At 30.4% G+C, this 25,546-nt stretch overlaps 1 protein-coding gene across 8 annotated transcripts in view; it reads right to left on the reverse strand.

Moving 5' to 3' along the window:
* Nucleotides 1-25,546, reverse strand: part of LOC148238537 (RNA-binding protein 24-like) — a 72,753-nt gene that overhangs the window by 27,748 nt on the left and 19,459 nt on the right. For 4 of the 8 annotated variants that reach the window (XM_088204995.1, XM_088204986.1, XM_088205029.1 and 1 more), the window contains exon 4: nucleotides 9,747-9,869. The exons of the other annotated variants lie outside the window; for them this stretch is intronic. In XM_088204995.1, coding sequence (XP_088061121.1) covers nucleotides 9,747-9,869 — 123 coding nt within the window. The remainder of the gene's footprint in view (nucleotides 1-9,746; nucleotides 9,870-25,546) is intronic. 8 annotated transcript variants of the gene reach the window in all.

The raw sequence follows: 25,546 nt of genomic DNA on the forward strand, positions 1-25,546 counted from the left end.
ACCGATTCATTTTTCAGGCGTAAACACATTACATGGGTGTGTTCAAGAAGCGATGCAATTGGCTCAACAACATCCTCATATATGATTCGCCAGCCTCGAAACATTATTATAAAATATGTGGCACTTAGTCACGGCGGAAGATGCGATTAGAAACGCATCAGCGGATCGGATCGTTCAGCATTATCCAAAAACACATTGCGACAGAAGTTAAGACGCTATTTCAATTCCACCGTCCAATAGCGGAATCTTCATCTCTCTAGATATGTGCTAATTTATATATTTCTATAAAATAAATTGTTATCAGCATCTATTTTGGCTGCCCATTCGGCCTCAGATTTAACACCAAAAGTTACATTATCTTCAATTAAAAAAAATGTCTTTGTGCTTTCAAAGCTCGATTATTTTTAGTAATTTAATAGAGCTTCCTAACTGTACTTTGATTTGGGTAGCAGTATAACTTTTAAAATATTTTATATACTTACATACTTAAACCAAATAATCTAGCTATCTAATGTACGTGAGATATCCAGATATTCTTAAGGAAAATTCGCCAAACCATGGCCATTATTTCCCCTATTGAAATTTATGCACCGCAATCAACTTGATTTACGGCAACTTTCAACAAGTATTAAACCGCCGAGACACGGCCAGATACTGGAATTGCAGTTAGAAGAATTTAGGTTGAATCTAAAAGTGACTAGAGAATCCGAACAAAACGAATATGCGTGTCGTAATGACGCGCAGGAATAAACACTTATATAATAATAGGATCAACAGCCCAAATCCCCTTAAAAAATAAAATAAAATCCACACTTTTCCTCGAGATTACGTAGACGAAAGCTCCTCAAAGGACCCGACGGGTTATTTTAGACGCCGCATCGTAATTAACGACGCGGAATCATCTCGAGGATGCTGCTGGACAAAGATACCCTGTTAACTTCACTATCTCGGAATCTAAATATAGTCAGATGCTGTCTAGATAAATCTCGTGTCTTCGCATTGTGAGACGTACCGGAATCGCGTCTAAGAGTCTAAATTTATCTTTCGCTTATCCATCGTCCGATACATTGACACGCGCGAGAGCTTTGGGACTTTAAAAATATACCGAAACTCCAGTTTAGTATTGTGATGCATAAAAACATATAATTTAATATATACTGTAGGTTTTCATTCACATATGTTTAAATGTAAACAGTGTCTAACATTCAAATTATAAAAGCTTATTTTTTAAATATTTCGAGGACGATTATGAATTGTTTTAAAATGCTAAATATAGTGTATTTTACAAAGATCAGACTACGGCACAATGCGTAACACTAAATAAATATAGCCAAAGTGAAGTCGTTAGTGACGCTGATCTGAGATGAAAATCTGGCGACCAATGGCCAAAGAGCGTCTGTAAAATTGGCTCAGAGCCAAGCGACGCCAATCCAATGCGGAAAACCATGTACAGCTGTAAATACTGCAAACGTTCTCAAAAAGGACAGATTGTGAACGATGAACTGCGAAAAAATCAAGAGATCGTGGGCCAAATGTCGAGATACAATTGCACCTATAAAAATGTACCGATAGTAAAAGTGCGCAATACAGATTCTCCATCGGCGTCCAGAGACTGCAGCCTTTAGAGCTACATCAAAGACAGACAAAGACACTTTAAAGAGGGTCAGCCAAAAATCAGTGCTGTTCATTTCTACTATTATATATCTTAAAATTGATGCACTTTTTTATAATAAAAAATAGTAATGGAAAAAAGTTGAATTACTTTTATTGTATCATCGTTCATTTATATTTAGGCGACTCAATATATCATAAAATAATTGCCAAAGATTTCATCATCCACTTCGATTACGTGCACATTTTACTGTCGTGTGTTTTTTAACGTTGCAAACGTTCATTCCAATTCTTATGGTTTCACAAAAGCCCTACAAGAGCTGAAAAATCGTCACGAACCTTTCAGTATCAAACACACGCTCACGGGAAAATTGGTAAATTCTACACTTCAATTTTCATAAATGCAGTGTCAAAATATTCAACGCTAATTACAGACCCGTCAAAAAAAGCTTTCAATAATTAGTTTTCGACACAAGTGCTTATCCAGTATGTTGTTTTATTAACATTTTAATTTCACTCACCCCTAGTCACTCACTATAGTCGATTAATAGCGCTGTCAATGACATACATATATTGAAAGCCTCCATCCATTTTCATGCATATTATATGTGACAGCTTTTTAATTTAGTACGAATACACAATATGTGAGTATAATTAATGAAACGTTAATGCGCATAATTCGCTCGGACGTTGAAAACTATGTTGAATATTGTTGCCAATTATATATTGGCACATGAGAGTGGAAAAGGTCTGATTGCTAATTCAAATGTCAGATTTATATTTTGAACCTGCTTGGTGCAGGTCACGAGGGAAATTGGGACTGATAGGTCCATTATCTGATACGCAGGAATTTTATATAAAATTATTCGTGTATTGAAATGCTTTAATAAAGCTTGCTATATTTCATCTGTTCATTTTTTCTCTAATTCTTGCTAAATATATAATAAAATGAATGTTAAGAGTGACATCATTGCGCTGATAATTAAATTATAAATATTATAATAAGCACGCTGATCTTTGTGTAACGCATGAATTAGGTTTATAATATACAATAATATTTTTCTCACGCATAATAGATTTTAAATTACTTTATTTTTAATGGGTAATAAATAAATATAGAAGACTTACGTTTAATTTATACTACTTTTATGTACTCTAAATTGATTTATTATATAAATGTGTTTTATATGAAAATCTTATATTTTACGCGAAAAGCTCAGGAGTACAAAAATAAATATTTTATTATAGTTCGCCATTATGTAATATTAAAATATACCTTTATTGCTTATCATAATCAATCATTTTTGAGTTAAAACAACAAAGTAAAAATAAGTTATTACGATCCTAATCCAAAGAGAGGCGTTAACGTAAGACCAGGTGACGTTTATTACCCAACTCATGTTTGATCTGATGAAATATTACGCAAATATCACAACTAATTTATTGTTTGTATAAAAATTAAACTATAAAAAAATTGTGAATTATTGTAGTATCACTCGACAAAGATTATATCTAAAATAAGTGGGTGTAAACAGTAAAATAAGAAAATTCGAAAGCTCGCGAGCTTTTTCGTACGAGTACATCACAAAGGAAAGCTTTTTATTACTGCAGCTGCAAAAGTAATGCAAAATAGCCAACCAAAACAGTTTTAAATGCATTTTTTATATATTCAATATTATAAAATATATGTGTAAAACATAATTTAAATTAAAGGATAACATATGGTTACAGTATTTTTTTTATACAGATATATTTTAAAATACATTTTATCAAAAACACAAATGATTGACCATTCTTTATCAAATTGCTTGATTTTATAACTGCAGTGGCTTTGTATTGTTTACGTCTGCAAAAACCACACTTTCACGCTAAATATAAACAAGTTAAACAGTATATATCGCGTCAGCTTTTTCAAAAGATTGATCGTTTATAAAATATATAAACTGTAAAACTGCTCTTAAAGGCATTTGCATATGAGTCACAGTAACGGTTAAATTTATCCATATTATTAATAAGCACATTACGAAGGTGGTGTGCGGTATAAATATAAACTGATGTGTCACGTTATCGATTTTTGTGGCATTTGAACGTTTGAGATGATTTCGTGTCATTTGCAGATTTTTGGTGTCGGCAAATTGCATTAAACATTTGAGGGGTTGGCACGTACGTACCTACCACCTCCAACCCTTTCGGTAAACGTCGAAAGTCTGTTACGTACTCTATATTCACGTTAGTGGTTAAGTTTTCACGCCACATACTTTCTACTAACCAGAACCTTTGGGCATTTTCCAATGAATAAATGATGACACCGACTACCCTTTGTTCGCTAATGCAGGGTTATCGCTTTCGAATTATTTTTTTTTAATCTTTATATATAACAAAGGTTAAGACAATTGCATTAAAAACACCAATAGTGAAAAAGTGATTTTTAAAGATCGTCACTTAACACGCAAGCGAGCGAAAAGGGATATATCTCACAGTACGCGTCTGATATTTACTGCAAAATCCGTAGATATAAAGATCTGCTCCAAAAATATAAGCACACTTATATTTATAATCTAATTTTTAAGCACGTTTTTTAAAATAAAATATCAAAAAATATAACTTGTCAAAACAGGTACCTCTGTGGGGTGGAACGGCACAAGATGTATTAGGTGTGCCGGCAAGCGATTTGTTCATAAAATATGTGTGACGTGTATATATAAAAAACAATTATATATAATATTTTTTATTTAATATATTTGTAGTACGCGTAATTCTTAACAAATTTCACTTCTAATATTTTAATTTTGTGACACGAAATATTTCGGAATCTGTTATTAATGCATAGGCTTACAAAACTGAATTTTTCCGAACTTGTAAATACATTTTTAATTAATATATAGAAATGAATTTTAAGAGGATCTCGAAGACGTCAAAAATGAAAATACGGATAAGCTTTCAAGCAATCAACTAGAAATGAAAATGTTGTTTTTTTTGCTTAGTTATCGCTAAATTGTATTGAAAAAATTGTTGACGTCAAAATTTACTGATATTTTGGGAAGAAACAAGAAGCAGTTAAATAAGTTGCAAAGCTTAGATTAATTGATAAGTAATTGTTGAATGACACAGTCTTGCTTTTAAGTCGTTATAATATGTGACGAATCATGAGTGTACAGATAACCGCGAAAGTACCTAAAAAAGCCAAGACCAAATAAAGCACGTTAAGTTCGATAGAATGTCAAAGTTCTCCTTACTGTTTTTTTTTCTTAAAAAACGGAATAGTCACTACGAATTCTTAGAAATAAAAATGATCTTGTATAGTATTAGCCGTTTGCATGATATTTTGCACCGTATAACGCACTAGCTCACATTTTTACTACTACTAATTCGAACTTTTAGCCAAAAACAACATCGTCGTGATGCCGCAGTCAAATTAAAATACCAAATCTAAGTGTGTCATAAATAAAAAAATGTTAGATCCAAATTAATGTTCTTAATTGAAGGACAGTCGTTATGGAAGGTGTTAAATATAGACATCCACTAGATGAAGCTATGGTTAATCAGGATGAAAGAAATGAAATATGCAATTAGATATAATGCCACACCAAAAACGTGACAGCCCTGTTTATTAACCGCGTGCACTAAATATTCTGTCGCTGACTACTAGTGTATAAACACCCCTTCGTTTTTTTTTTCAAGGGGTGGACGATCGTGACATATCTAGCCGAGCGGGGGCGCGATGTAAGAATTGTAATTGTGCGATACCGGAAGGGGTGGGGGTGAAAACCGGAACCGTTCGGTAAACACACTATACGGAAAATGCAGGTGACGGTAACACGACATAAGAGCGTATCAATAAAATTTATTTTATACCTATGTGGAACGACGAAGAGTGACCAAATTGCCCTTAGGTCGATTAATGTAAAATCGATAGTGCCTCGTATTTGTAATACGCAGGGATGGACGAAACCAATACACGGTGTAGTACATACGCTTTGACCATTAGGGTCTCTATCTATAGATAAAACAAGTCGAACCATATACTAATTGCGAGAGTTATATGGCTTAAGTATAAACTTGGGAAATGGTTCATTTTATAAATTGCAACCCCACATGAATATTTTCTGTTATTTTTTTGTCATATATATCATGGAAAATTTATATAAAACTGACTATTGAATAATTCACTTTAACAGAATTATAAAAGTTGAAAAAATACATACAAATAATTGTTTCACGGATATTTTTGTCAATTCTGTTACATTTTTACAAAATATCTAAATAAGCATCTTTTTACTTAAATGTTTTAAAAAATATATAAAAAAATATATTTACGTTGCAAATTGACCAGATTTTTAAAAAAATAAGACAACAGTTTAAAAAATCAGCAGAAAGGCTTAACCCTTTGGATGCCGGGCATTTTTGGAAAAATGTTCCAGAACTGCCGGGACTTTTTATTAAATAATTAAAAAGTCAAAATGTGTATTTTAGTTTGTAAACATGCTGTCGCGGCGTGCGACGCTGTCTGCAGTGAACTTGACCTAATTAATGATGAATATGCGATTGTGTGTTATTTTAGTTCTTATTTGCGCTGTAATAAGAGTCATTATCGCATGACGTATTAAAAAATACGAGATCTGAGCGGCCGAACTCCAACCAGGAATCAATAACAATGGTATATAATATGTTATTTATTTTTATAATGTAAATAAAACTTTTCGTAAATTAATAAAATATAATATTTTTAAATAATGGTTTAAGTAAAAATACCCTACAGACTGTTGAATATATATATATATATATATATATATATATATATATATATATATATATATATATATATATATATATATATATATATATATATATATACATATATATATATATATATATATATATATATATATATATATATATATACATATATATATATATACATATATATATATATATATATATATATATATATATATATATATACATATACATATATATATATATATATATATATATATAAAAATATATATATATATATATAAATATATATATATATATATATATATATATATATATATATATATATATATATATATACATAATATATATATATATATGTATATATATATATATATATATATATATATATATATACATATATATATATATATATAAATATATAAATATATATATATATATATATATATATATATATATATATATATATACATATATATATATATATATATATATATATATATATATATATATATATACATATATACATATATATATATATATATATATATATATATATATATATATATATATACATATATATATATATATATATATATATATATATATATACATATATACATATATATATATATATATATATATATATATATATATATATATATATATATATATGTGTATATATATATATGTATATATATATATGTATATATATATATATATATATATATATATATATATATATATATATATATATATATATATATATATATATACATATATATATATACATATATATATATATACATATATATATATATACATATATATATATATATACATATATATATATATATATATATATATATATATATATATATATATATATATATATATATGTGTGTGTGTGTGTGTATATGTATAAAAATAATGATTATAATATATTTATAACATATATTTGAAAAAAATGTTATAAACCCCTGAAGCAATTACCCTACAGACGGTTGAAAATGTATTGGATACTACGATTTCGGAGCCGTCGGATTTGGCAGTTCTCGCTAGTGTAGCGAAAGCCGATATATCGGATTTCGGTAGCCAAAGGGTTAAACATTCTCATCGTTTTACATACCAAATTTTTCTTAAAAAAATACAGCTTATTAATAAACTATCTAAAAACTATGCAAAAAAGTTTTATATAGTATATATATCGCTGAATTTGAATTTAGCAATATGTTTGATTTCACAAAGAGCGATTGAATCAATGTGCAATATCGTAACGCACGAGCGTGTTTTAAGAATGAGTATGGAAGGAAAACGCGTGATGCCTCTTGCGATTGCGACATTGTAAGAATTAAGTGAATCATATGTTGTGAATCATAAGTGTTTCTAAGATAAACCTACTTCTATTAAAAGAAAAATAGATTTTTATTTATTTATTGTATATCTTCTGTTGTAACATGACAGACGTTAGCCTAATGCGTTATAGTGAGGGAAAAACAATCAACACTAAATAATGCGTTACCAGACTGAAATCAGTTTATAAAATAGTGACAGATCACAATCAGAATTTAAGGACCAAAATCGCGAAGGAAGATTATAAACGACGCATTATTTCAAAACATATGAGGAATTATTTTAAAAAGGTATCACATTAATTTTTAAAAATAATGTTTAATGTACACATAAAACTTCAGAAAGTCATCATAATTTAAACCCCTTTTTATATATAATATATATCAAAACCTGTATTACTTCAAAAATAATTATTGACAAATTTACTGAAAACTGCTAAAAAACTATTGAAAAAGTCTTTGGAGTGCAAAGGGTTAAACATTGTTTTTTTTTAGTATTTTCTTTACAACAAAAGTGCTGGTCAGTTTAATAATATTTTAAATGATACTTTTTAATTTAACATAATAATTTATTAACAACATTACAATCGACTTAGAGCGTGAAAAAAGAATGAGTTTAAATTTAATACATCTCGAGTTGTTAACTTATTCACTCCCACTACGAATTTAAAATAGCTTATTGGTTAAATAATATTTAAACACAATAGCGTTCTCAAAAAATATATTCATGCGTCAATTCTATCCTAATTGCCACAAAGAGCTATATTTTCAGCAATTAAAGATTTTGAAATGATTGAAAAAGATGAAGCATGATTACAAATACAAAATTTAATAGTAAACGTCTCGTGACAATGATAATATATTTTAATTGTTGAGGGGGGGGGATATATGGGACAAATTCCTGAAAAAAAAAACCCCCACCCACTACAGTTGTTTGATATGTGCCTTTTTTATACATATAAAAAAAATTATACAGGTTAAAAATTTAATAAAATGATGGAAAGTTAACTTTTGAAAGTTATCAAAATTTTGTCATTAAATGATACTGTTTCATGGTTAAATATTCGAGTAAATATTAGTTCAATATCGAAAATTTAATTTAAAAAATGTTTTAAAATAGCCTGAGTATTTTAAATAAAATCAATAATATAGCAGTTTATAAGTAAAATATTGAAAAAAATACAATAGCAACACACAGTTTAATAAACCCTGATTTTATCTGATATAAAAGGCAGTTAAGGAAAAAACATCACTGCAGAGATTTGATTTGATTGAACTCTTTTTTTGTAAATAAAACTAGTAATTTACGAGTAAGATATTGACGAATTTCAGGTAGTAATATATCTAAAAAAAAATATGAAAAGATCACACTGTGCATATGCAACTTTTAAAAAATAAATTATTTATTTAAATTAAGTATTAATAAAACTAGACTATTAATTATTATAGAAAAAATTCAGTGGTAATTAAATTGTATTACAAAATATTATCCTAATTTTATTAGCGTGAAAAATATTGGGTAGTACTGAATTAAATAAATTGAACTGATGCATTGATGCAATAAATTGAATTGATGATCAATATTTTTAATTTAATTTAATTCATTACATATTTTTGTTGTTGATAATAATACAATAAAAATGTATAGCTAACCGTGCTTTAAAAAAGTGCATTGGCAGCACTTTCCAAGCGATTGAAACTATAATACGTCTCAAACTGGATGGTGTACAGAAGAGAAGTAAGGGTGCAAATCTCCCCTTCCGATCATATTTGGAGATTTTTAGGGGGAGAGTTCGCATCAGGGGGCAGACATGCCATTTACTGTGCTGTTAGGGTTTACTTCGATGATAAAATTCGAGCATTGAAATATACTCATCCAACCATTCACGATATTGAATAGAGAGCGTTTTGTCACCAGTTCTAATCCAGTAATAAAAATACTTTGCATTCATTCAATAAAAAAAAACACATAAGAAGATCTTCCAGCTACAAATTTAGCATTCTCTATAGAATAACAAGAGAAAAAGAGTAAAACAAGATTGGTACTTTCTAAATGTTGTCCTGGCAGCCATTGATTCGAATTCTGTGGACTGCAAGACGCACGAATGCTTCTATCCTTCAAGTCATCAACATGTAGGTAGAGAAATCTTTCATACTCCGGGCATGTTGCTAGAAAAGAAGGAAAGTCTTGAAAAGTTATTAGAAATGTTGATAGAAGGAGAGCGATAGGAACATATTTAATAAGCGTCAGATCAACATCATTTTTTTATTAAAAACCCGATGAATCATCTATTGCAGTGCAATTATAAAGCAACTTTACACGTTCGATATTGCAGTGCAATTAAAATTATTAGCATTTTTACTGCAAACAGTGTCGAAAGATGATACGGACGGCAATTAATGAGCGTCAGTTTATTTTCAGGGGGTTTGTATGGGGTGCTGGCAATAGTTACACACATGCACAAGCATATGCTATATAGACAGACAGCTATCCCGTGAAAACAGGTTTCAATTGGTACACGATCGGGTTTGGACATCGTTAATAATGTTCACATAGGGGAGAATTTGCATTTTAACCACCGCGTAACGGAAAATCTGCGCAACATTGCCATTGAACCGTTGTTCGTAAATGTATGTGTATGTGTGTTTTGTGGTATAATTTGGTTTCGATTCAATGGGAAAAATTATCAGAACAGTCTGGCGAATAAAATTGAAATTATATTTCGGATTTTATTATTTTTCAATTTAGATATGATTCAAAATTTAAAAGCGAAATATTAACATACTACTTTTGAAAGAAGAACATTCATAAGTAGCTAAGTTATAATATATATTTATAAAATAAAATATTAATATAGTCTGTTCTACATGGGTTGATTTTAAGACACTACAAGTTTGAATAAAAAAGTTTTTGACAGATAGAATGTAGCTTTACAAATTTTTTTTTCTTATTCATTGAATACCCTCAAAGATCTCATTTAAGTTTATATTATTTTAAAATTATAATAACAATTAACATAATCATTTATGTCTTCAATTATATCACAATTAACTGTTCAAAACCATATCTCTTTATTCTTAACCCTTTGTTTGCCATGATCCGATTTATTGTCTTATACTTTGGCGAGAATTTCCGTATGAAATAATCATATACATTTTTAATAGACGGTAGAATATTTGTATATTATTTTATTGATATTTAGGTATAATAAATTAATAATCCCATAAGGCTTAGCCATCAAAGGGTTAAATGGCAAATTTAAGAGTTGAGAAAGTATTTAATTTAAAATATTCATTGAAAAATGTTATATTAAAATCTTTTATTAAAATTTTAAATATGATAGATTTTATATTGAGAACGTTTAAATTATGGATATAAGAAAATATATTCATTATAAGAAAAGATAAATTTTAGTTTTTATATAATTATAAAAAAAAAATTCTTATTTAAAACTAACTTCGGTACCTCACTGTCGTGAGGTACCGAAGCTAGCGAGTGTGCGAATACCGGACCCGCAGCTTTTCGGTTTTAAATATTATTTTTGCTTTGATCGGATTTTTTTTAATCTATTTTTGAACTTAATTAGACATTAAAACCATTGGAAGAGATTGCATATTATTCCTTAGTAAGAGAGCAAATAAAATATGTAACAGAATAAGTTGAAATATTTTTTTAATGTTCATTATATAATTATAGAAATTAAGTTTGCAATTTTAAACTAAGACAGAGGCTACTCACTAACTACATTAAATATTCTACACCGCTTTGAACTTTGTTTGAACAGGTTATTTGTTTACTTTAAACTAAGTATACTAATTTTCAATATTTCGTTGCAACATGACAGGCTTTAGCCCAAAGCAACAGGGTAAACACAAACAACTACTAAATAAGTAGTGAGACATAAGATTGAACTCAAATCTATAAATTATTTATAAGCTATTATTACAGCTTACTTATTCGCAACTTAATTATATTTTAATTATTCACTACGATCTATGCAGACCTATTTTAAATTATAATTATATAATAATCATTAATTCTAATCTCCCAGAAACGATAGAAATTGAGACACTTTCAGGTATTAGTCACTGGTATATCGTGAGAGTCATACTATAAATATTTAGAAATAAAATAGTTTTAGTCAATCTTAAGGGATGATATTTAGACAATAAATATGCTATGAATTATTGGACTATTTTTAACAGCATCAATTTAATGAGATAAAAATTTAGAGAAAATTTGCTCTGCTTAGAATTAGATTCCCCACGAAGAATCATCATCAGCTGTTAAAGATAACCCCCAAGAGAGTCATGATCCCACACTACGTATACATTCTATGTGAGTCGAGGAAACCATATGATAACCTAAGCTCGCAGGGTACTTCTTTTAAAAGAGCACAGCGCACCCCCAACGGATTGGTTCAAATTACAACATCTGCTTAAAACTTAAATTAACGACCGACAAAATGATATATGGTGGCACACCGGAGGGTAGGTCACGAGTTCATTAACCATATCTCAACATATTAATAAAAATAGTATCCTAATTACTTTCTCATTCATAAACGATAAAGTAGCATTATAAAAAAAATATTATATATAGTCTACACATATTATGACAATCAATAAACTGAAGAAAAAAATATTTTAAATTCTAGTCTAATACATATTAAATTATTTTACACTAACCCCTTTAACATATACATTAAACTGAAACTGCTCATTGTTAAGGAGGCATTTTAAAATAGTCCAGTGTCATATATTGTGAATTTATTTTCATTTAAAATCAGTGTGATACTATATTTTTTAATGTTTATTAATACATTTAGTTTTTAAAATTATTGATATAATATTTGGAGGATTTCAAAGTAGCCATAATAAATTAAAATACCGCTAAATTAGATGCCAGTGCTAAAATATTCAATGATCTCCACAACTTTAATATATTATATATTTATAAATATATGTGATAACGTAGTATTTTATAATTATCGTTACACACTAAATTATGCATTATAAACACACAATTAAAACCGATCGATTCCGCCGCTAACCAATCCATCAAGAAAGTTTGTTATTCTGTTATTTTTTTCGTCAAATATTTGTTCTGACACTTTCACACGCCGGTTTCGACGTTCATAAATTCATCACTTAAAATTCTCGATGTTTGTCCATGTTTGTTTGTACAGGGTGTACGAGGTAAGTCGCGGTGAGTGTCAGAAGGAGTCGGTTATCAATCGAACCCGTCCGTTTCCTCCTTACTTGTTTACATTTCGGTGGACTTGTATATCGCACGATAATGAAAACAACCATAATAATAAATAAATGAGATATCGGACTCGTAGAAAGAGATAAAGACTAGTTTTTATTTTTTTTTGTCGTGAGCCGATAATTCGTAGAGCGTGACTCGTAATATTGACTTCTGTGTTTTGTGTGTGAATATAAGTAAACGTTTTTACACTTTTACGATCGAATATGGGTCACTCATTATTTTTTTAAAAGCTTAAAGATCGCACTTTGTATGATTAAAATTCACAAATAGATTGTTTATTCATAATCAATTAGCATTTACGATATAATTGTTACATTTTATTTTTTCAAAAGCACTTTGAAATTATTATAAAATTATTAATGAAACTCGTAATATAATTTGATTAAATTAGGTTTGATTTATAATTTTATAGTTAATATTTAAAAATAATAAAAGTCAGATTGGTTATTTCTGCTATAGTATATGTAACATAAATTTATTCTGATACTATACTTCTTAATTCACATTACATTGCCATATTAATAAATAAGTCAGAAGGAGTTTTGCTCAATATGGCAGGAATTACAGTTAGGGAAACAATGGCGAAATTTATTTTGTATGCACTTTACCGTCCGATTTTTTTACTGAAGCAAAGTCGTATAATTTATCACATTTTTAATATAAGAAGATTTTGCATTAATATATATTTTTTGCTCCCCAAGTAAATATGAGCATTAAATTACTTTATGATAGGATTAAACTATATATTAGAAATTAGATTCATACGATTAAAATTTAAGTCGTTTTTTTGTTTCATAATCACTGGATGATTATTAATTTTTAATCCATTGTATACAGTTTTAACCTATTGAACGATATCGCCGTACATGTACGTCGGTTGATCTATCACTGTTTTGAGGTACCCCAAATAGTTATATATTTACATATATAACCAGGCCTGCCGAAAGAGGACAAATTTTCAGAGACCGTTTTCTTTGAGAGACCCGACTGAAAAAACCATAGCAAGAATATATTTATAAAAAACCTCAAATAATGAATCTGAATATTTCAGGTATAAGTTCCTTCAGCCCTTTTTATACATACAATAAATAAAAGGAGTGGAACATTGCCTTCAAAAGCACCTACTTTCTATGTAGTACTTTCACAATAAACATTATTATTCAAAGAGACAGATTGTAATTTTTTGACACCGGCTCCGTTTGTGTTAAAATTTATTTGCAAATTATTGTTCACTTTCTTACTTTTTGAGCCTTAAAAAAACATTAAACATGAGAGGAAATATTCAATGAATGTAAATTAGTAGCAGTAAATTTAGCTATTCGATCTAAAAATTCAGAAAATTTAGAAAAAACAGTCTCGAATCTATCCCGAAAATATTTTTTAACATATGTCATTTCAGTAAAATCATATCGGTATATATGTATTATATTTTCACCAGTAGATATATATATATATTTATCAGGGAAAATATAAATTATCTGGCAGGTGATGGCATTTCAACCTTTAGATGTATAAATGTTACAGTAAAGTTATATTTTCATTAGTGAAGTCCAAATACATTTTAACCAGTAGATATATATTTCTACTAGCGAAAATATAATATGCTGTTCTAAAATGTCAATGAAGCTCAATTCGACAGTTGCGAAACGTCTATTTGCTGTTCAAAAAATAAGCTAATGAAAGTTCTAAAACTAATTATAGTTTTAAAACTTTCATTAGGTCAAGTCCAAAATACAAACTAAGCTAACTCATTGCTCAGGGGAAAATAAGCGGATAATAATACAGACAGATATCGCATCTCACATACTGCTCAACAGTTATTACACTATGTTTTAAAAATATAATAGCTATCTATCCTTACCGATATTACTATAGACTTCTAATATAAGGGCTGATCAAAGTATTTTCAAACAGAATTTTGATCAATAGGAGAGCGCAAAAACAATTATCACTTCTCAGAAGGCAAAAATTCACGTCAAAAGCAATAAAATCGTGTCGGCGTCGTCGCAGTGGGAACGCTCGGTAACGAGCGTTTCCACTGCGACGGCGATGGCACGATTTTATTGCTTTTGACGTGAATTTTTGACTTCTGAGAAGGGATAATTGTTTTTGCGCTCTTCTATTGGTCAAAATTCGGTTTATATGTTCCTCGTTATATTTTTAATATTATTGTGTGAACACCAGATCAACGAGCGTTCCCACTGCAACGGCGCCGACACGATTTTATTGCTTTTGACGTGGATTTTTGACTTCTGAGAAGGGATAATTGTTTTTGCGCTCTTCTATTGGTCAAAATTCGGTTTATATGTTCCTCGTTATATTTTTAATATTATTGTGTGAACACCAGATCAACGAGCGTTCCCACTGCAACGGCGCCGACACGATTTTATTGCTTTTGACGCGAATTTTTCACTTCTAAGAAGCGTTTGATGTCCTTTATTTGTATCTCACTCGTAATATTGTTATGAAAAGTCTTTAAATAAACGTTTGATAATCGAGCATTTCATATTAATGGATAATTAAAAATATAAGAATAATATGAAGTGGCTGCTTTACAACGAGCTAATGTAGCTCATCTTAGTATTATATTATATATGTACAAAAAAAATGACAGACTGGAATTATAAAAGCTCAGCGTTCAAATTGAAAAGCTGATTTCGATTCGCTTTTATGGAAGGAAACGTGTTTCAAAGAAGTACAAAAAATCCACTATACATATATGCAAAATGCAAAACGTTCTTTAACCACCCGAGGCCGAATATAGAATGTGTTAAATTTTACAGTAGGAAACGGACTTATGGACGATTAGGACGCGTGCTGGTTATAGTTTCAAACATATCGATTGAAATTCGATCGCGTGCCTCGCTCAGGAAAGGTTGTTGCCATTCAAACTTGAAACTAAGTATGTGTGTTTAGTATCGAATGACTTGTAAAGAAAGATAGGAGGTAAACTTTTTTGGAAGAAATGTACCGGTGTTTTAATATAAACTATATATAAAGTATCCATTGGTGCTGTAGATGCATATGTTCCTTCAGATTTAGAGTAACAAAAATTCTATGAAATATTTTCAAATCAAATCTTATTGGTATTAGACATAGTAATTGTACACTGTAGATGTCATTTTACCGATTACTTGGAAACTGTATCATGAGACAAAAGTTCACATGCGAAATTTTCCCCTACTGCGATTAAAGCGTAAGATAAAAAATAATATTGAGAAACTGTTGTATAAAAAATATTGACTCGTTTAAAATAATTATCACAAATTCTCCTTTTAAATCTAGTATAATAAAGATCTATCAGTCCATTCTGCAAAAGCTACAAAATCATATGAGCGAAAAGCAAATATGTTATAAATAATCAAAAAGGATCCTAGTTTAGAATACAGAGATTTCATGCAATAATTTAAAACAATTTTTAAAGCATTCCTTATATTCGATCAAGTTTATCGTTACTGCATATTCAATTATTTATAATTCTGTAAACTCACTGTAAACGAACCAACGTGAATGAATTACAACCGAGCGCATTTATCAACATTACGCTTAATTAACGTAAAAACGTAGTTCAAATCGTGGGTTAATTTAACCCATGAACGCCGAACGCTGCGCCCATATGTTCATCTCGGACGGTTTCTTCTATTGTTATTTTTAGCAATGGATTGTTTAATATGTTATGGTTGGCACTATGGACCTAGACCGCAATTTTTGACCCTCTTCCGTTAAAATAAAATATGTATATGTTATCGTTAGAAGCTTTTTAGACTCATGTTTAAAAAAAAATACAATTTAACACACACGCACTCATAATCTCATGCTACTCACTCTTAACGAGGCAATTATAATACTCACATTTTTAAAACATTTGATTTAATTTAAAACGAATCAAACATATGACATTTCTAAATCAGACAACAAGACAGTTAATTAACCCAGTGTGTTACAACGTTAAATACAAATAAATAGTAAGAAATCAGACTGAAAACAGTGACATATATTTTATTTTAGAGTTTAAAATCAATCGATTTAAAAAACATATTAATAAGTAAGATTAGGAAAATCTGAGACGTACAATAGAAGTTCAAAAGCACTAGGGTTCATCTTTACTATGCACGATTAAAGTGAGATTGGGAGAATCAGAGAAAATCTAAACAATGATAATCGATGGAAATTGTAATTACATAATAATCACTTAATTCAATCTACTATGCACGATATAATTTCTTCGATTTAGATTTTAACACAGATCTTTTAGATATATTAATGAGAAACCAGACTGAAATTAGTGACATCTATATTATTTATTATACAGATTTAAATCAATCAATAATACTATTCATGATTTAAAAAAAATATTAATCAGTGAGATTAGGAAAATCTGTGATGATAGATGGAAATCATAATTATATAATATTCACTAATTCTGATCTTACCAATACAATATAAATTTAAAAAAAACACTAGGTTTCGTATAGGATTCGAATTCAGAACTTTCAGATATTAGTCATCTACTATAAGCTTTTAAATCCTTATGTAAAAATATAAAATTTAATTGAGAACTAATAAGAACGAATATAAAAATGCCAATATTTTTTCTCTATAAACGCAGCCAAAGTGACTCAAAACAGTCATCTTCCTTTAATGTATAAATATAAAAGAAGAGAATATATTATATATATAAGAGCCGGCAAGCGTTAGTAGATCACAACACGGGTTTCGTCCGCGTCGTTCTACGGTCACTAACCTATTGTGCTTTTCAAAGGCGGTGATTGTAAAATCCAGGCCTATGTAGACTACAAAAGGCATTTAACAAACTTTGTCCAAAGCTAAACAACTTCGGTTTTTCCAACGGTCTTGTTAGCTTTTTACGAGTTACTAAAGTTGTTGCCGTAAAGGCTAGGTTTAGGTGTGCATCATAATTGTTTTAATGCTTTAACTACTTTCAAAAAAGGGTATAAATCTTGATAAATAAATATATAATTCATCAGAAATTAGACAATTTGTTCTTAATATAGACGCCGACATTCACATATAATAAAAAATCTACTTTTCTGTTTAGAAAACGAAGAAAATAAAAGTTTCGAAATGACTAGGATTGATTAAAAATGGAAGTAGCTATCCATAATATATATGTAATGCCTGCACTACAACTGAAGTCGGCCGAGATCTACGACTTCGAGTAAGCGACCACACTGTCGCAATTTTCATATGCCGTCCGGACGGCGGCCGTGAATGACGTCCGGACAGCCGGCATATTTGCGCGCGATCGAAAAATGTGCCAAATAATCGCAATTTTTAAATTATCATATTATTAAAATTACGCTACTGATAATTATAAAAGTTTGTGTGGGCACTCACCAATACAATATCAGTGAAAACTTTTCGGTCGTAAATATTCAATTTACGCAAAATCTTTATCGGCTTTTGCAAAACGCCATAAGGCATAAAAATGATACTTCAGAATACGAACACCACATCTGTGACTATCCTAGAATTTGTCGCCATCGATTCTAAATAAGAATTCGTTATGGTGTGACATTTATATAAACCGATCTAGGAAAATACATAAGGATATTCGAATTTTTAACAAAATCAAGTACCAATAATTATTTTTTAATTATTTAATTTATACGAAAAAAAATATAATAACGATATCTGTTAGAAGAATATACTATCAAAAATATAATTAATCCCTTTTGGTGCCCTAAAATATTCAAAGATGTCAGTAAGAGTGTTGAAGTCCCCGATAAGCATGTGGTATTATAACTTGACCACGTGACATGCGTGTTAATCATAGGACGCCTACGCGCATACTGAAATTGAACCGAGTTACTCGTTCTATCTCAGTTTGCGAAAAATCATATCATTATCTCTCTCACTCTCGTCACTTAGCACGCGAGAGAGCGAAAGGGGAAGTATCTCACCAGTCGCGCTCGAAAGAGCAGCTCCGACTTCGGTCCTTTTGCCGACAATTTTCGGAAGCGCTCGAAGCTGGCCAAGTCGACTGAATTACCCCCCCCCCCGCTTTACCTTCCGTTCTCGGTAAGCTCAAACAACTTACGAGAGATTTTAGAGCGAGCAGAACAGAAATCGACCGAAATAACTCACTATATTCTCCGTCCTTGGCTAACCTTGGCCAACTTCCAGAGAGTGTAGTGCATGCATAAGTCATATCTATATTACGAAATTTGATAAGATCTACATTTAATAAACAGGATATTTTTAGCTTTTAATTCTGAATAGTTGTTCATTTTTTTCGAATAACTTTAAAGTCGTACCGATCCTCATTATCATTTCGACAAAAATATTAATGTACTTAAAAAAATAGAATAAGTTAGTTGGAGGTACTAATATGACAGTATTTAATTAATAAAAAGTTGAGGGGAAAAAAGATTCCTATGAAAAAAACATTGAAAAATTAGCCATAGTTGGTTCCAAAGAGTCTAATAGGTAATGTGTCAATAGACCATAGTATTGTTATTAAACTGCTGAAATTTTCTGTTTCAGCAGTAAATTTACAATTTTATAATAGTTGCTTTATGACTCAGAAGACTAAGCTACTTAGCAAGTAAATTTTTTTATTGGTACTTAAATTGATCACTTATTATTAATTATATAAATAATTTATAATTACTAGATTTTGTTGGTTTATCTGAAGAAATATTACACGCTGGAAGGCTTTGGCTAACGTATGTTATGATATAGAATATAAGTATATAAACAACAATAACACCTTAAATGAACTGTATCAATTGTATTTGTGTTGTTTACGCATTATTAATGTACGGAAAGGCCTTGAGTTCCAATTATGCAGAATACGAACATGGACAGTTTCAAGCTCAATTATTTTTTATTCCAAATTTATTTTTGGACATTGTGATTGCGCGAAGACAGATGCACTTTCTTTGAAGACCACCGATGGCTCATCCACCATCTGTCTTCACCATGTCTCACATTATTACCAGAGAAGACTACCAGACATTCGCGTTGAATATAAAAAAAACGGCAATAATTTCGCAACACTGAAGAATTCCCGATAACGCAGCAGTTTTGCATTGGAGTCACATACCTTGGCACATTATGAGGATTATCAGGGTAGGTGTACTCTTTTTTTTATTCATGCAACGAGACTCATTTGTGCTATCGGCCGATACAACGGTAACCCAATCGCACTTTGCACCGGGGAATGTAATCGACTACAGGTTTGCTTCCGGCGGTAGTGGGTTCAAAACCCAGAACGCATTCCCTTTGTGTCGGGGTAATTAATTTAATATGGCGCAATATGACCGGAATAGCCAGGCTTTGAAAAATATGACTTTCCGAACGAAATACGATACTGTATACAATACAAACATACCGATATTGGGGATTAAGATTTATCACTGGATTTTTTTGGGTTTATTTAGTCTTATCAATGACGTTTGTTTATATTATATACTACATTAGCAATCGATATTTACATGAGAGTTAAAATATATATATAAGCAAGTATAGATTCTTGGGAAAGAATTGACTGACTCAACTTACTTAAATAATAAAAAAATACATTTAATTTTTTTAAAACAAAAGTAAACCTCATACAATTGAGTTATATGGGTTAAAATTGGGACAATAGGAATAAGTACATAGTTCAGTTTGATGTATATTAAAAAAATACTTATAATTCTGATTCTGTAATGTTGTAAAAGTAGATATGCGGCTTTCAAGTGGTATACTTGCTTGCGTTGAGCGATGATACTTATCTATCACGTAATGTTAATTGCTTAGGGTTACTAAAAATATAAGTACGACTATAAAAATCGACTGAAAACAAATCTTATTTATGTATAACACAATAATCACATTTTTATCAATTAAACAACACCTTTTCTGTTAATTTGTGTTTCGGTTAATGATGCTTTCGATATTATTTTGTTATGAAACACTACTTTTCTAAATCAGATAATAAAGCTACGCAAAAGAGGTCGGGGTTAAAAATACAGTTTTTAAATAAGAATATTTATATAATTTAAATATTATTCCAACCCTTTCTTCACTGTACTATTAACACAGGCATAAGGCTGGTTAACACTCAAAAGTTTTGTTCTTTTTCGTACTAACCATTATACATTATTATATTCATCTATGTTAAGTTTGGGTTTGAATAGCAAATATACGTTTCGCAACTGTCAAATTGAGTTTCAACGACAATAGAAGGACATAAAGTGTTCCAAAACATAAGTGTAACGATATAGTTTCACTGATTTTGATTATAATTATAAATCAAAGTCCGGGATAAATTTAAACTATTTCTGTATTAATCAGAAATAATTTTATATATACTGTTATTACACATTTATTTCGATAGGTGGCTATATAATTGTAAAGTATCTTGTTTTTATGTAATGCAGTAGCACGTAATCGGTCGTTAGCACGTCGCTGTTCAGCTCAACTTTGAACTTGAAAATAGCATATAGCGTGGGAGTTCTTGTGACAAGACAGATTTTTTGTGTTATAGTAAAGATGGTTTGATACATTTTAAATAGACTAAATCATAGGTTCTCAAAATCTAGGTGGACAATGCTGGCTCCGGGGAAATTTGGTGTGCGATAAAATAAATGTCATTGAAAAGTAGGCTATGAGTCAATTAAGTTTAAGAATCTATTGCCTAGTGAATTTATATTTTTACTAGTGAAAATATAATTTCGCTAAAAATACACATTTCACATTTTGAAGGTGGCGCACACATAAAAGAGATATGCATCATTTCACATAAATTGTTCTAGCTAATCGCCAAAAACATGGTTTGGCAAGCTAATTAAAAATATAAATGGTTAAAGAGAGCGTTATTGAGTGCTGACGTCCTGGTCGCAATCGCAGTTAAAAATCGACGAGCATCCTCGGATTGTCGATACTACCCTTAACCGATTAAAAAAATTCTTTATTGAATACACGATATGTACTAATGCATTAAATTGTATCTATACTATATTTGCGTTAACACAGTCAGTTCGAGAGCTATCCATTTCATCATTATTCATAAATTAGAAAGAGAGGGCAAGTTTGGGTTTACCAAATTTTAATTGATTGCAAAACAAATATTTAAATATCTCATATATTATTTAAAAATAAATTCTACAAAAAAATAGTATTAAAAAATAAATCAATAAAAAAATGTACAACCTGTGACTCACACTAACTTGATCGGAAAAGTTGCGTGTTCAGAGCCCTACTATACTATATTTGCGTTAACACAGTCAGTTTGAGAGCTATCAATTTCATCATTATTCATAATTGAGAAGAGATGACAAGTTTGGGTTTTGCCCCTACTATTGGTTCTAAAGCAGTCGATACGGATATACGTTCGATATACTTACCATAACTCCGGTTTATTTTTAAGCACATTTATAGAAATTAGAAAAAATGTGTTTTAAAAGACACTGATGTAATGATAAGTATTCGAACGTATATCCGTATCGTGTGCTTTAGAGCTAATAGTAGGAGCGTAGACTCACTCTTCCTAAATTATGAATAACGATGAAATGGATAGCTCTTGAACTGATTGTGTTAACGCAAATATGGTGTAGCGACTCAAATCCGAATATTTGTCAAATTATTCGTTTATATTGAAATTTTCAATTTCTTAAAACATAGTTGTGTATTATTTATTATATGTTATTTATAACAGCTATTGCTATACCCAACTTATAGCCGACAAACACAGTAATGAGAAATAAAACACTTTATAATTGCCGAAATTCTAGAAATGACTCATTTTTCCGAGTTAAAATTGTGCAACTGTGGACTTTTTAATGGCTTGCATTGATTTTTTTATCTTTTTTTAATAAATACAAATATTGTTTAATTTAAATTAAACAATATTTGTATTTATTAAACAGAGATAGAAAAATTAATACAAACCATTAAAAAGTCCACAGTTGCACAATATTAACTCGGAAAAATGAGTAATTTCTGGAATTTTGGCAATTACAGTGTTTTCTTCTTCATTGTTGTGCTTGTCGGCTATAAGTTGGTAAAGCAATAACTGCTATAAATAACATACAAATTTCGCAAAACAAATGCTTTAAAATGTCTTTTTGGCAGAAGGTATAATTTAATTTAAATTATAATTAATTTAAAGTTTGGGACACAACATTATCTATTATTTTTAAAATCAAAATAAATAGTCTTGATACTATTTATTGATTTTTAATAACATTGTGAGTGTTTTTCTATTTTTTATATATTTACGATATTAATTTAAAAAATCAATATTCTGAAACTCTAAATGTATTCTAACGCATAAGGATACAAATACGGATATGATCCGTATCTAAGATTTTTTCTGAATCCTTTGGTTAAAAGCGCGCGTAAAGTGGTTAAAAAGAGTACTTATCTTGGCTGAGATTTTAGATAAAGTGTGCACAGAAAAAATACCGTCGGGCAAGGAGATCTGGAAAATTTAGTATTCTGCATGTTCTCAAGTGCTATTTACCAATTTTATAGCAATATGCATTCTCTTTATTATATAAAACATTTAGTCAGAAGACGCTATTTACTTCAGTGGCGAATTTTGCATATATTTTATTATTTCGCTAAACAGGGCTGCCACAAAATTGTGACTTAATAATAATAATTTTATAGAACATCACAAAAAAAGCAATCAAGCGGAAAATTTTCTTTAAAAAAAGCACATCACGTATATTATTTGTCGCAACGTTTGCACAGCTGACCAAATGCATATTGAACATAATAAACAATTTTAAAACGTCACAAAATTGCGCCACGCCATTGTTGTTGGTTCAGTTGTTACTGAAAAGTCGACAATGTGTTGTGGACAATGAAGCCGCAACCTTGATATGTAAAACAATCTTGGCCGCATTAAATGGTCATACAAAATCGGTACAAGCACCGGTCATGGTGTCAACTCGTCGACACTACGATGACAAAGCGAAGAATAAACATTGTGTTCTACGTGTGCTTCAAACCTTATACTGCGTTCACATTAGCGATCTCACAAATTGCGAGCCGCGCCAGGCGAATCGTCACGAATATGATACAAAGATAGCGCAGTTACATGATAAGTTTTATAAGAAGCCAGAATTGATACGGCGTTCAAGAATATGTAGATAATTTTATGAGTTGGTATTTGATTACCGTTTTAACACATTTGAAGACAACTACCATGTAAATATATTAACAACTAATAAATAAATAATTGTAATAATAAGGGAGGCGATCCATAGGAAACGTTTACAAAGAAGATCTTTCTAAACACAGTTTTGTTTCATGGATCAGTGTCGAAACCGATTTTACTTTTAGGAAATGAAAGCAATCCGAGCTTGGTGCGATGACGCTGCATCGTATGTAATCAGATCGAAAATAGGGGTTGCTCCCCTTGACCCCGTTCGCGTCGAACGCATCCCATTTGGGTTGGCATGGTGAAAGGAACGAGGGTTGAAATCTACCAGGAACGAAACTGCGCGTCGGCAAGCGAACATGATCAGCTCCCACAGTAATAATTCAACGTTGTGAATGCCATAATGCGAAACGTGCATATTAGAATGGTAATAACTTGGATCGGAACGGAGATGAGTGATGCGAGCGAAGATTAATCACGTATCAAACGATAGTTATAATTAATTATTATTTACTGAAGCAGCAGCTATCGGTTTAGAATATTTGGCATTTGGCAAAATGACAACATTTTCAATGTCTGCTATTTTTATTAAAAAATATTTTGTGAGAAATTTATGAGGAGTTTAAACGGTTAATAAATATGTCGCCTGATTGACTTCATTAAAAAGCTGTAAATATTAAAAAAAAATGTAACTAGGTTATTTATTTATACTTTTTAATTGAAAAAGTTCTTATAAAATGTTATAGCAAATAGTATGTTTACTTATTAACACAAAAGCTTATAAACTGACTGTAACACTACAGTGAAAGCTTCATTTATTTTAATGGTCTTTATAATTACTTTTGAGATAATTACCAGCAATACGTCACTCAGTTTCAAAATAATTAGACAATTAAATGCCATTAGTTTTTATCTGATATTTTAAAAAAATCACTTATGATATATAATACGAATAGTTCAAATTGTGCAATGCTTACAAAAAGTCTCTAAAGATTAAGTCAGTATATGCAGCATCTTATTATCGCGGGTAGAAGGCAACGGGAAGCAGTAGTAGGTCGGCTAGTAATGAAAATTACCATTTGTGGACCGCCGTTCCCGGGAGAGAAAGAAGGGCAAGATGATCGTCGGGATTTTGAGAACAGAAGGGGGAGGGTGACTGACGGCGGTGGCCCGCTGATGAGTAGTTGCGGCGAGGGTGACGCGCACCTGGCGTGGCACGAGCCGCACTTCCGCACGACGTGCCCAGCTCGCTTCACGGTCATTGGCACGCGGCACCAGGGACAGATGTCGCCAACCGACGGATGCTGCCACCGTGACCGGGCCCGTTTGACCACGCGCCGAATCCACTGACCCGAGACGGCCGTCGCCAAAAACGGTTGACTACCCCTGAACAAATGGGCCATATTTACGTTTGTGTATCGTCGATCATGAAGGATTGGGGATAAATAGATATAA

This window comes from Plectrocnemia conspersa, unplaced genomic scaffold (assembly GCF_051122295.1).
Source record: "Plectrocnemia conspersa isolate PC_06_02 unplaced genomic scaffold, ASM5112229v1 ptg000001l, whole genome shotgun sequence".
Lineage (NCBI taxonomy): Eukaryota > Metazoa > Arthropoda > Insecta > Trichoptera > Polycentropodidae > Plectrocnemia > Plectrocnemia conspersa.